The sequence below is a fragment of the Pangasianodon hypophthalmus genome, chromosome 24 (assembly GCF_027358585.1).
Source record: "Pangasianodon hypophthalmus isolate fPanHyp1 chromosome 24, fPanHyp1.pri, whole genome shotgun sequence".
NCBI classification, from domain to species: Eukaryota; Metazoa; Chordata; class Actinopteri; order Siluriformes; family Pangasiidae; genus Pangasianodon; species Pangasianodon hypophthalmus.
In genome coordinates, this window is record NC_069733.1 from 12,041,005 (window position 1) to 12,053,636 (window position 12,632).

General features: G+C 36.9%; 1 protein-coding gene across 2 annotated transcripts in view; it reads left to right on the forward strand.

Moving 5' to 3' along the window:
- The window catches only part of fras1 (Fraser extracellular matrix complex subunit 1), a 121,262-nt gene that overhangs the window by 67,035 nt on the left and 41,595 nt on the right, over window positions 1-12,632 (forward strand). For both annotated transcript variants that reach the window (XM_026931243.3, XM_026931244.3), the window contains exons 22-29: window positions 1,284-1,430; window positions 1,563-1,709; window positions 5,367-5,507; window positions 6,471-6,611; window positions 6,897-7,037; window positions 7,880-8,150; window positions 9,390-9,474; window positions 12,295-12,615. In XM_026931243.3, coding sequence (XP_026787044.3) covers window positions 1,284-1,430; window positions 1,563-1,709; window positions 5,367-5,507; window positions 6,471-6,611; window positions 6,897-7,037; window positions 7,880-8,150; window positions 9,390-9,474; window positions 12,295-12,615 — 1,394 coding nt within the window. The remainder of the gene's footprint in view (window positions 1-1,283; window positions 1,431-1,562; window positions 1,710-5,366; window positions 5,508-6,470; window positions 6,612-6,896; window positions 7,038-7,879; window positions 8,151-9,389; window positions 9,475-12,294; window positions 12,616-12,632) is intronic.

A 12,632-nucleotide genomic window follows, 5' to 3' on the forward strand; every position in this document is an offset into this window, starting at 1 on the left:
CAGAGTCCCAAACACAGAAACCATAGCCACAGAGAGGCCCAAACGTACAAAGGCCCAAACCCAGAAATAATGGCCATATAGAGGCCCAAACACATAACTCCTGCCCACAGAGTGGCCCAAACACAGAAACCCTGGCAACAGAGAGGCCTAAACACTGTAACTTAATGTAGTCACATTGAAACAATGATTAGAAATTGAGAAGTGAGGGATTAGAGCATGTACCAACCTGAATATGTAACATCATAATAGAGCTTGAATGCTTCTAGGCATTAAGCATAACCCAGTGTGAGATAAAACTGAAATATGTTGAGAGAAGTAATTGAAAAAATCTATTTCTCAATCAAGATGCAGCCTTCAGTAAACAGCTGCTGCTTTGTGAAACAACATAATCGCCTTGGCCAATAACCAGCACTTCTTCTTCAGCATGCAGCTGCTCTTCTCTCTAACGTATGTGTGCGGATATGAAAAATTCCTGAATGAAATAGCCTTGTCTTATGTATAGCCTTGCCAAGTGTGAGAGTTTGTGCTTGGTACTTGTTTTAAAGTATCTTATAAATTTGTCCTACATTCTCTTGTGCACTGAATGAAGTTTTATAAAAAAAATCTCCACAGTATTTTAGTTGCCAGGCTGCACCAGCCTCTCAGCCTTGAAAATGCCACTGATTATTTATGCAGACTTATGTAACTATTACACTGCATGAGGAACAGATGAGCAGTGTTGAGACTCCTCACAAGTATGAGCTCATTAGTGAAGCCAAGTGGCCCGCATCTGGCTTTACATTTACAGTTATTTATTTGGCAGGCGCTTTTATCCAAAGCTGCTAGGCAGAATCCAGCACAAGCACCAAGCTGTTAAAGGAGCTGACAGCTTATTAATGCAGCAACACTCAATTTCGGTCAACTAGGAAGAGCCGTGGCTAAACCCGCGGGTTGGAGAAATTGTTTGTACCCATGCATGCTATAAACACTAGTCACTAGTGTAAACACTAGTTTAAAACCTAATTTTCTCCCAGTTTAGTCATGGCCAGTCACTACACGCTTGCTGAAATCATCCCTATCAAATGACAGCTATCAATCTGTGACGGTACAGGCTAACATTGGGATTTGAACTTCCCGATGATAGAGATGATAGGGAAAACACCGTACTCGGCAGCCTTTTTGCAAAATTCTGAACTTATTCAGCAAATTAACAGAAACATTAAAGAGTCAGAGAAATACCACATCTTGCCTATAATATCTGGTGCTTATCATATGATATTACTTTTCGTGTCTACATTTCCCAGAATGCCATGCATCCTGTGCGGACTGCAGTGGAGAAGGACCTCTGTCTTGTAGCTCCTGTACAGCCCCTGACGTTCTTGCCCCATCCGGTATGTGCACCTCTCGATGCCCCATTGGATACTACGCTGATGAAAACCAAGTGTGTCAAAGTAAGTACTCCTGTACATTTCTTTATTATTACATGTTTACAGTATTGTACTGTATTTAAGCTTACTGTACATTACTGCTCTGTGTGTGCGTGTGTGTGTGTGTGTGTGTGTGTGTTTGTGTGCGTTTCACAGAATGTGACCGTCAGTGCCGAAGCTGTGAGATGGCAGGAGTGTGTACGTCCTGCAGAGATCCGGCGAAAGTTCTGCTGTTCGGCGAGTGTCAGTATGAGAGCTGTGCCCAGCAGTACTACCTCAACACCACCACGCATACGTGCAGGGGTGAGATTATAGACGCAGTACTGCTGATCATGTCCAATTTGATGACGTTGTAGTGCATATTAAAATGTTAAGTCAAATCCATTTGCAGTTTCAACTATGTGGTTAAATTGTAATGCAAAATACATAAAAGAGGTAAAGCTATCTTGGATGTGAGTGCAAATTGCTATCTTTGTATACATGAGCTCAATTGGCTAATGTTGTTCTGATCAAATGAGTGCCATGCCTTTCTCCCAGAGAAAAGTACAAATAAGAACGTAAAACCTTTGAATACTGGTTGTCTGTCTTCTATCATATAATGTTATCTGTCATAGTAAGAGGAGTTTTCTGGATGTTGGCTCGTGACTACTGATGGCCACATGTAGTGAAATACCACTCAGAATACCATGCAGAGGAAACAAAGAGAAAAAATATGGGATTATGAATTTGTTACCATCCAAAACTTTGAAGTGTGTAACACCAACATCGCATGTAACAGGAAATGGATTTTTCAGCCTGTTTCCATTGATATTAGATTACTAAATAGCTAATGACTGAACTAGATAGCATGCAGATTAGCTAGCTTGATAAGTAGCTATCAAAAGTAATGAATTGGTGGTTTGCACAGTTTTTAGCTCTGTTTTGGACCTGTTTAACAGGTAACTAATTTCAGGACAGCTGCGTAGCGTACTGCTTACTTGGCAGTGGAAACAAATGAAAAAATATGGGATTGTGAATTTGTTACCAAAGTACACAACACTGTCTGATGGAAAGGCTCTATTAGACTCCCAGCAACAAATAAGCACAATGGCAAATTTAGTGCCATTGCAACCACAAACAGTTCTGACAGTGTCATAAATTTTGATTAATCTCAGAGTTTGACTGCTGCTGCAATACTCCTCTAAAAGCCATCAATAGGAGGACTGCAAAGGATGACGCAAAACTCAAATATAATAGTGGCAATTGTGAAACGTAAACAAAACTAATGAACAGGGAAAAATGTCCGTATTACTTCAAGCTCACATTGAAGAATATTTCTGTTTGTGCAACCCCATTCTGTGCATGAGCTCTGATCACTCTGATTGATGATGTGGCATTGATGACATAGTAATTTTCTTTAATCGCAGGTTTGTTGTTAGAGGATCTTCATATTATAATCTGACGTGAAGAACACAAATTATTGCATAGTCTGTTGTCGAATTTTATTGAGATCATGTCAGTGTAACAAGTAATAAGACTGTGTGTGTGTTGGAGCATACTACATGTCGTACTAATTTTAATAAAATATATGCTTTCAGTGCAAATATGAAGCAAGAGATATGTATATAAGAGATAAGTATATTTCAAGCTAAAATGTTCCCCTAGTTATAAATAATATATTCTTAAATAAGTGTGCATATTTTGAAAAGTGATGACAAAACAGTTCCTGAACTGTATTTCCGTGTGTGTGTGTGTGTGTGTGTGTGTGTGTGTGTAAGAAAGCATTTCATCCTGTGGAGCATAATGATTGTTTTGCCTCCTAGATATTTTCTTCCAAATCCATATTCCACATAATCATCCAACAACAATTATTTAATGAAATCTTCTCTACAATGGCCCATTATGCCACAATAGTCTGTGATACTTTAACTATGATGTTAAAAGCTGAACCACACATTACAGAGCTGTTTGATTGAGGAATCTTTGTTGTGTGCGTAATGAGCAAAAGAATGTCTGCTCTGTCATTTTTGGATATCACAAACTGTTTTGTAGGAAGTCTTTTGTGAACATTTTCTGATCTGAGCCTTTCATGTGAGAAAGATGATTTAATGAGATGTTCTTCTGTTTGGATTGTCCAGTTCAAAGTACCTTGGATGTGGTTTAGAGAAAAGGAAGGAGAGAAATAGATTAAGGTTTGTGAGGGAGGTTGGGAGAGAGGCAGTAAGAGAAACAAACAGAGAAAAAAGATTAGCCTTGATTTCCTGACAAGCTCCTCTGTGTTTCAGTGCCGTTTTGAACATGTCCTCCTTGACTTTGAAGTGTGTAACACTGACATCGCATTATTTATTTTTTAGTCACAATCTGCTTGGAAATTGGAAATTGTACAGCTGATTTCCATTGATATTGGAAATAACTAATGTTTTAACTAGCTAGCATGCAGATTAGCTAGCTTGATACGTAGCTCCCTCAGGTATCATCAGACTGAACCTAATTTGAACAGATGAAATCTCTGAATCTCTGAATGAAATCTCTGAATGGTTGGAAATGTCTAGACTAGAAAAGGAGAGATGTATATATGAAGAGAGGAGGATGAGGCAGAAGATAAAATAGACTCCTCTACTAAAAACTACATACAAATAGAGGAGGTACAGGTGAAATAGAGGGAAAAGATGAGGAACATTTGTTTTGGATGATGTGTGTGGAGTCTTTTAGCTTTATTTACCCTTGCATGAGGGTGAGGAAATGTTTAGCTTGAAGGTGGAATGGCTCAGTTCCAATTTCACTGGCAATGCAGTTGGTTTGATTTCTGTTTTTAGCCCTGGTGTTAAAAGGTTGCTGTCTGGAGGAGAGATTAGATGTGTGCCTGTCTGAATTGTTGACTTTTTTCTTAAGCGAAAACCGGCAAACTGGCAAAGCAAAGCTCATCTCAGGGGAGAAATAGGAATGAAAAAGAAAAGTGAAAGCTGTTCAGACATAATGGATAACAAATTGGGAAAATAAAATAGAAAATGTTGGTTTTGACCAAAATTGGGATATATATAATATATTTTCACACTTCAACTTTAGGAAACCATATATGTACTTCACCAAAACAATGTGGAAATGTTTTTATTCTCTTTTTAATCTAGCCTGGGCTTTCTGCAGAGATCATGTTGGGTAAGTAACCAGTTTAAGAAACATGGCCGTAAAAACAGTCAGGCTGTCTATAGATGTCTAACACCTTGCAAACTAAGTGATATTTTGTTACATATATGTAATGAATGAAAATATCACATTATTGCCAAATTTCTGCTATATATAGTAGAACATGGTGGTGAACTGGGAGAACCCTTCATGTGGTGAATTTTTTAATGTTTTCTCCTATACATAGTTATGAAACCTAACTGAAATTTGTCTCTTTTGAATGGATCTTAACCAGAAGTAACATTCTAGCATTTAAAAGTGGAAAAGAGAAAATCGTATATTTAAAGATTCAATTCCAAGAAATCTTCAGGCTTATGTCCATTTGGCTTCAGCATGTAGCTATCCAACAACTTGATCAAAGCATGAAATTAACTGTGTAAGAAAATCATACTTATCTAGCAAGGTTTTGGTCATTTTTTTGCAGACTGACTGTTTTTACCACTGCATTTGTTAAAATGACTTCTTAGCAAACATGATCATTGTAGGAAATAAACCCCAGGCAAGATTTAAAAGTCTTTTAAACATGTTCACATTGTTTTGGTGGAATATTGTTATGGTTTCCTAAAGTTGAGATGAGGCAGAACTCGATTTTTTTTTTTGTCTGTCTTTTTTTGTTGTTTTCCAGAATTCAGCCACAGAGATATCCAACGGAATTTAACCGACTGCCACACAAATATTATAACCATGGGTCAATCCATGTACCTCTCTTTCTCTTTATCTAACTCCCTCTTCTTTTCTGCCATTGTATCTTTTTATTCCCTCATCTCATCCTGTCTTTTTTGCCTCTGTCTCTCTCAGAGTGTGACTGGAGCTGTAACGCATGCCGGGGTCCTCTCCGCACAGATTGTCTGCAGTGTATGGAAGGTCACGTCCTACAGGATGGAGTCTGCGTCCCATCCTGCTCTCCAGGGTCCTACCAGGACAGCGAGAGATGCCTGAGTAAGTGTCCAACTAGATAATAAACTTTTTTATATGGATATAAATTTCACACATTTTCTGTCTGAATACATTTTAATTTCATTCTCAGTAGTTATGTAGTTATTCATTCTGAGTCTGCGCTTGTATAAGCGAGCTCCAGTGACCTCACGCTGCCAAGTTTTAATGGTAGTGCTTGATGCCAAATAGAGACCAAGCTATTTGCTATATGTCAGTGTGCAAGCTTTTATTGTTTTTAATGCTGTAAAGGGCACTAAGAATGTCAGAGTATTAAGACAGTAATTGAAAACAGATTGAGTCATACAGGCAGTGGTACAGGTCTTATGTATATGTTTATATATATGTTTATATGCTTATATATGTTCATAGATGACATTAAAGGCTACATCATGAAATAAACATAGTGCATACCAAACATGCCAGAGCAAAAACTGTGCTGTCACATTGGTAAATAATTTGTTACATGCAGTGAGAGGCAAGACACAAGTGCAGGAACTTGGTATGAGCTGTATTTGAGTGAATCCATATAATTAGAGTCCATAGCAGGGGTCCAAATACAAGCAACGGTGACATGTTGCTCTGGAAATCTTTGAAGGAAATTAAATATTATAATGTTATGTTAGAACAGTAGTTGAAAAAAAAAAAACATTTAACATATGGGAAAATGTAACTACATCTATTACACTCTAACATGAATGCTGATTTATTGTATCCAGCTGTCAATCACTGAAGCAATACAGTAACATTTTACTGTGGTATCCTTTAGGTCCATGATAACCACAAATACATTTGACTGAAGAATGCATGGACATATACAAATATGCATGTGTGACATCCTCAGCAGCTGCGCATGTTGTCCACTGTCCATCCCACATCCACTGTAGATGCAGCAGATTAAGTTAGGTTGAAAAAATGCAGCTGTATTCCTTTCTGATGTACATGCTTCTCTTTCTCTCCCTCCCACAGGCTGTGATGATCACTGTAAACAGTGCCAGGGTCCTGGACGATGTCTTCACTGCCAACTTCCTTATGCCTCTTTGAACGGCCAGTGTGTGCTGAACTGTGGCAGCCACTACATCCTCGATCCAGCCACACAGCAGTGTGTTGGTGTGTAATTCACAATTTAATGAGAATTTTTGAGTCATGTTCATTTTTAATCAACTCGAATATTTACATTATGGTGATGCAGCTGTTGTTTAATGAGTTCAAGCAAAACAGAATTATTATACTGATTAGATGCTGCAAATAATGCTCAGTGATTATACAGTCTTTTCTTATAGGCAAAAAAAATGCCACATATTACAATAAAATTACAATAAAAACTGAATTTTTATACAGTTTTATAATCATATATGAGCTCACCTGACTTCTCTGGTCTGCTATATTTCCCAGCATGCCCTTCTAGTTGTGTGGAGTGTGTGAGTGTGGGACAGTGCCGTATTTGTGCTGAGAACATGTTCGTCAAGAATGGACAGTGCACTCCAGATTGTGGTCATGGATACTATGCTGACAGGAAGACCAGAGAATGCCAAGGTAATACTACTCTTTACTTTAATTATCATGTTGAAGAATGAAAGTTCATTTGTTCGGTTAATCTGGGTGGTTAGACTTGTACATCAGCCATATATCACCCCTAAAAAGTACCCCTGATCTCAAAAACTGGATTTTTTCATGGATTACTCATTGTGCATCCCTGAGTTCTAATATATTGCTCAACTTAGCTAATGTTAGTGTTGAACAAAGCTGTGGTTGTTATGGTGTTAACAGATATTCTGACAGGTTTGGCTAAATAAAAATCTGACTATAGGAATCAGTAATCCATCACTGAAATACTAGCTTGTCTTCTTTATGCACCTTGTTTTCTTTATGCAGGAAAGCTATAGAAATGTTTACTAGTGTTCTGGGCATTAAAACATAATAAATAGTTTATAATTCAATATAGATTTATTTTCAATGGTTTAAAATGACACACTCAGTTGTTTTTAACTAGTTGTTTTTAACTATTTCAAATATACCCTTATGAAATATTTGTAGACCATACATATTAATGTCATATTGGCTATAGTGTTAATTGTCTAATCTTTTAACATGGTCGACAATATTATTGTGAATATGTATATTAAAAAGGTGCTATCTTGAAAACATTTCCTGTGAAATTAATTTAAGCAAAAAAAAAACCAATAACAAAAAAATAATAATAAACCAAAAAAAAAAAAAAAAAAAAAGGTTCGATCCCAGCAGTTGTTTTACTATAGTGGAAGCTTTCTTGGTATAATTATATAATTCATTATCAGCCCTTACACGTTATAAACTTTGGGTCCTGTTTTCTTCCTTTCTTTGTTTTTTCTCTTTCTTATCCTTTTTGTTTTTTCAAGCAAACACTCATGCTCCATCTCTCCACATCAACGGCTCATTTCTGGTCTCTCTCGGTGGAGTGACCCCTCTGGACCCTGCGCTCCTGTCAGTCAAAGACTCAGACAGCCAATCAGAGAGCTTGCTACTTCAGCTGTTACAGCCTCCAAGTAACGGCCAGCTTATGGTGCTGGAGAACGGGCGAGAGAGAGCGCTGCACAGGGACGACACATTCACCCTCTCACAAGTGAAAAACAGAGCTGTGCGCTTTGTCCACACCACAGCCCAAACCAAGTGAGTGGCAGTCTGTCATAGCAGTCTGACGACTTCAACAGAATCCTATTAAATCGTGTGTGATATTTTAATTTTGTATTTCATTTGAATGATTCTGACCTGCATGTGACACACTTGGTATCTCATCTAACAAGATCAGCTTGGCAGTAATCTGTGTGTGTGTGCGTGTGTGTGCGTGTGTGTGTGTGTGTGTGTGTGTGTGTGCAGAGTGTGCATTATGTGCTTATGTTTATGATGACATGTATTTAGATAGCAGTATATGACTTTGAAACTTTGTGCTCGATCCCACTTAGTCTTATGCTTTTTTTTGTTTGTTTGTTTGTCTTTTTGTTTGTTTTACAAATTCTTTTTTGTTAATAAGTGTTATTGTTATGCAGGGTGGAAAATGTACATAAAATATAATTATACTAAAATATACTACTTAGTACACTTAAATATACTGTACTTATTTGAAAGTAAGAGTATGAATGTCACTTAATAAAAAGGTTTAAAACAGTCCACACAGACCTAATCAGGTAATTCAAAGTCAAAACTAAATTATTAAAACTAAAATTACACATCAGTGCAATTTCTTTGTTCTCAACATTATCTAACACTTGCAGATTTGCAGAGTTGCAAATGTACAACATTGCTATTGTTCCTTTGAATTCATACTCATGTTTAATAAGTACATTTTTTAAGCAATTTTAATGTAGGAAGAGCATGCGAGACTGCTAGGCACTCACTGAACTGAATGACCTGAAGTTTTTAGTAGTTGGGCAAAAGAAAAAAACAATCAGTCTCTTTGAGATTGATAACAAGTACTTGGAAGGTCAGAATCAAAGCAGCTGATTTTTTTCTCTCATGGAAGGTTAATGAATTAAGTATCGATTTTCACTTAAACCCTTAAAATGTATTGTCAATTAACATTAATATAGTAGTAATACAGAAGCAAAACAACTAACACAGAGTAATATTATTGTGTGTGTGTGTGTGAATGTGTGAATGTGAAAAGTCATTAGCTTTAATTACTGCAATAAAACACACACACACACACACACACACACATACCACAGACAGCAGTCAATAAGTAAGGCTACATTTAAACTTTTCACTTCCTTACATCTGTCGTTCTTTTTTCTTTCTTTCTTTCTTTCTTTGTTTTTTCTTTTTTCTTTCTTAGCTTTTTATATTCACACACTTGAAAACATTTAGCCTTAAAATAATATAATATTGAATCATTTCTGATTTTTCTTTCAGGGCTGGCCAGTTCACTTTGAGAGTGGCAGATCCACAGCTGTTCTCTCAGCCGCAGACTGTTAATTTACAGGCTGTGTCTCAGCAGGTACTTGCCCACACACACACACACACACACAAGTTACATAAAGTACTTGGGTAGGTAATGGCGGTTTGATTGCATGAGTTTGATTGCAGACAGAAATAAAATAAGCACTGCAAGAGTTTGCCTGTTTGTGTGTGTGTGTGTGTGTGTGTGTGTGCGCATATGAAAACCTATTCCCACTCCAAAGGGTCCTACTGTTCGAATGCCTCTTAAACTTCACCCAGGACTGGCTACAGTAACTCAATGACATTTTGGAAAATAACAGATTCCCCCTTTCTCTTTCTGACGCCCTTCTTCCTGCCATCCGATTACATTTCCTAAATATATCACTTGCATCTGCAGTCTCCTGAGGACTGGCTATGCATCTGTCTGACCTCATGTAACTTCACACTCACGTACACATGGAGAAACTCAGGCTGTCTGGACTGGAGGCCACTGCAGGATCAGAATACCGCAACCCCACAAAATATATTACTGCCCCTTCTGAACTGATAATATTTGAACCATGTCCAGGAGCACTGTGAATCTTTTTTATCATTTCATCTTTTGCTGGGGAAGGAGTTATTGCTTATATTTGTTGAACAAGTCTGTCCCTGAGAGGAGAGGGGGAGAGAGAGAGAATGTTGAAAAAGGAAAAAAAATCCTAGCCTAGGGAACACTTACTTGTCCAAATTGTAAAATGTTAATTTGGCTGCTCGAGCTTTAGTTAAATTGAAAGGCTCATTGGCATGACAGTGACATTAATTGTCCTATCTTTTCTATAAATTAGAGTGTGAAATGAAAACAGAGTAAATGAATTAATGAATGAATTCATGAAAATGAATTTATGTATTCAGGTTTTCCATGCATGTATTAAGCCTTGGATAAAATTACACTGCTGACATTTTCAATTGAACATAGTGTATAGTATAGTGTTACACAGCATCTGTTTGTTTATAGTCATCTATATGCACATATAAATTGATGGAGCAAGGATGTACACACACACACATGCACACACAGCCAGTCTACTGAGGTTTTTGGCAGTTGTGTTTATGCAAATGACATTGCAGACAGTCTGCTCTGGACATATTGTTTTCTTCAAGAGAAAGGACAAAAATGACTATCAAATAAGGAATACAGACAACGATTCAAAATTTCCACTCGATCTTTCCTCTAACAAAAACATTCTCATGAGGACTTTCTTTTTCCTGACAAAACTATAGGTGGCAAAATCATGATAAAACATTTTTTAAAATTGCATACAAATCATTGTTTTTGAAAAGAAATCTGTTTTAAGTAATAGATAGATAGATAGATAGATAGATAGATAGACAGACATCCAAAAACACCATATATCATTAAGCTTAAAATATTGAACATATTAAATGTAAAACTGTAAACTTAACATTTTCTCCACAAACAAAAAAAACTATTTTAAAAACTGTTTGCCCCAGATTTGGTTGATATATTGCATACTGGCTTCTAGACTAATTATGAACCAATTTCATTTATAAAATGAATATGAATTACAAGTGAATGTTATAATTTACACATAATTGAAACCAATTTCCACGCATAGTTACACTTTGCATATGTGAACAATTTATACACATAATGTAATTTACCATCACGCTAATTACTTGCTATATTGCTGTTTATATTCATTTATGAAGTCAGTTACAGAAAATCAGTTCTATTTTTCACTCACAGCTTGAGCTATTAAGATGATTCCAATTCAGTGAACATTCAAATCAGATCCTGGCTAGTGATTAAGAACATCATTATGGTTTTAACCCCTTTTTGTTTGTTTGTTTGCAGTAAACCTTCCGTCTTCCTCTTCCAAAGCTGCATTGATTTCTTTACTTTCGCACTTGGTTTATGTTTGATAAAATCTCTTAAGGCCATTTTAATTAGCCTCTTATCTACTTTCAGTCTCTAGCTGTGAATTGTGGAATGTTTCTGGGTGGTCTTCTGGAGCTCACAGCACAAGCCAGTCAGGAAAAAAGATTAACATGGAGCTAACCCCATGATCTCTCCTCGTCTTGTTCTCCTTCCATCCCATAACGCATAGTGCTAAAGGGCCGTAATAGCAGAGATGGGAAATAACAAAGTGCAATTATCTCTACTTTACTTTTGCTTCCACTTTATAAGTGAAATTTTTATTCACTACATTTCAAAAGAAAAATGTCTGCTTCGTGCACATTTCTCAGCTGTACTTCAGCTTTAACACAGTAATTATTCCAATGAATAACTGTGCTTCTAAGTGAGTAAAGAATTTGCACTGCAAAAAAATAATTTCTTACCAAGTGAAGATAATGCGCATAAAGGAAATCTAGGTTATCTAATATGTCTCATTATGAGATTATTATATAACAAATAGCCCATTAAGCCTATTTCTAGAGGCCTGAAATTGATTTATTTACTTGTAGAAGTAAATGCGCTATAGAATATGCTATAAAATAGAATAAGATATTTTTAAGCTTGAATAAAAATGTTTAGAAATAGGATTAATGGTCTTAAATTTGTTTTAAAACATCTAATTAAGGGGAAATATTAGTTGAATTTCTTATATTCAAGAAATTATTACTTGGCAAGATCTAATTTATGCAGTGTGGGTGCTTTTAATACCTCTGGGTAATATCATGCTAGTTAACAGCAACTCAGATGAGGCCATTGCACATTTGAGTCTGGGCCTTTGAATAGGTGCTGGAAGATCTTGTCACATACTTAATATACTAAGCCTTTCACTGTATTATAAGAACTATTCTCAGTGCTTCAAAGAGTTTGTTCAAATGTTCTCCTTTAATGATTTTAATTTTATGGTTCTTTTCTCTCCCACAGCCACCCGTAGTGGTAACCAACCAACCCATTTACATTGAGCCTGGTGAAACCTTCGTCCTTACTAGGTCTGTTCTTCACATCGAGGACTACGACAACCCTCAAGACGTTCTCTTAATGGTTCTGGAGCCTCCCCAACATGGCCGACTGACTCGAGTCCATGGAGACGGACAAGTGTCCCGTTTTAAGCTGGAAGAACTGGTGCGTGAGCAACTACAGTACATTCACGATGGCACCAGTGGAGAGCAGGACAGGCTTCTTCTGCAGATCAACGACGGACACAGCTACCAGAATGTCCTCATCCATGTCACCGTTGGTCAGAGGGTAGGCAATCATTATCA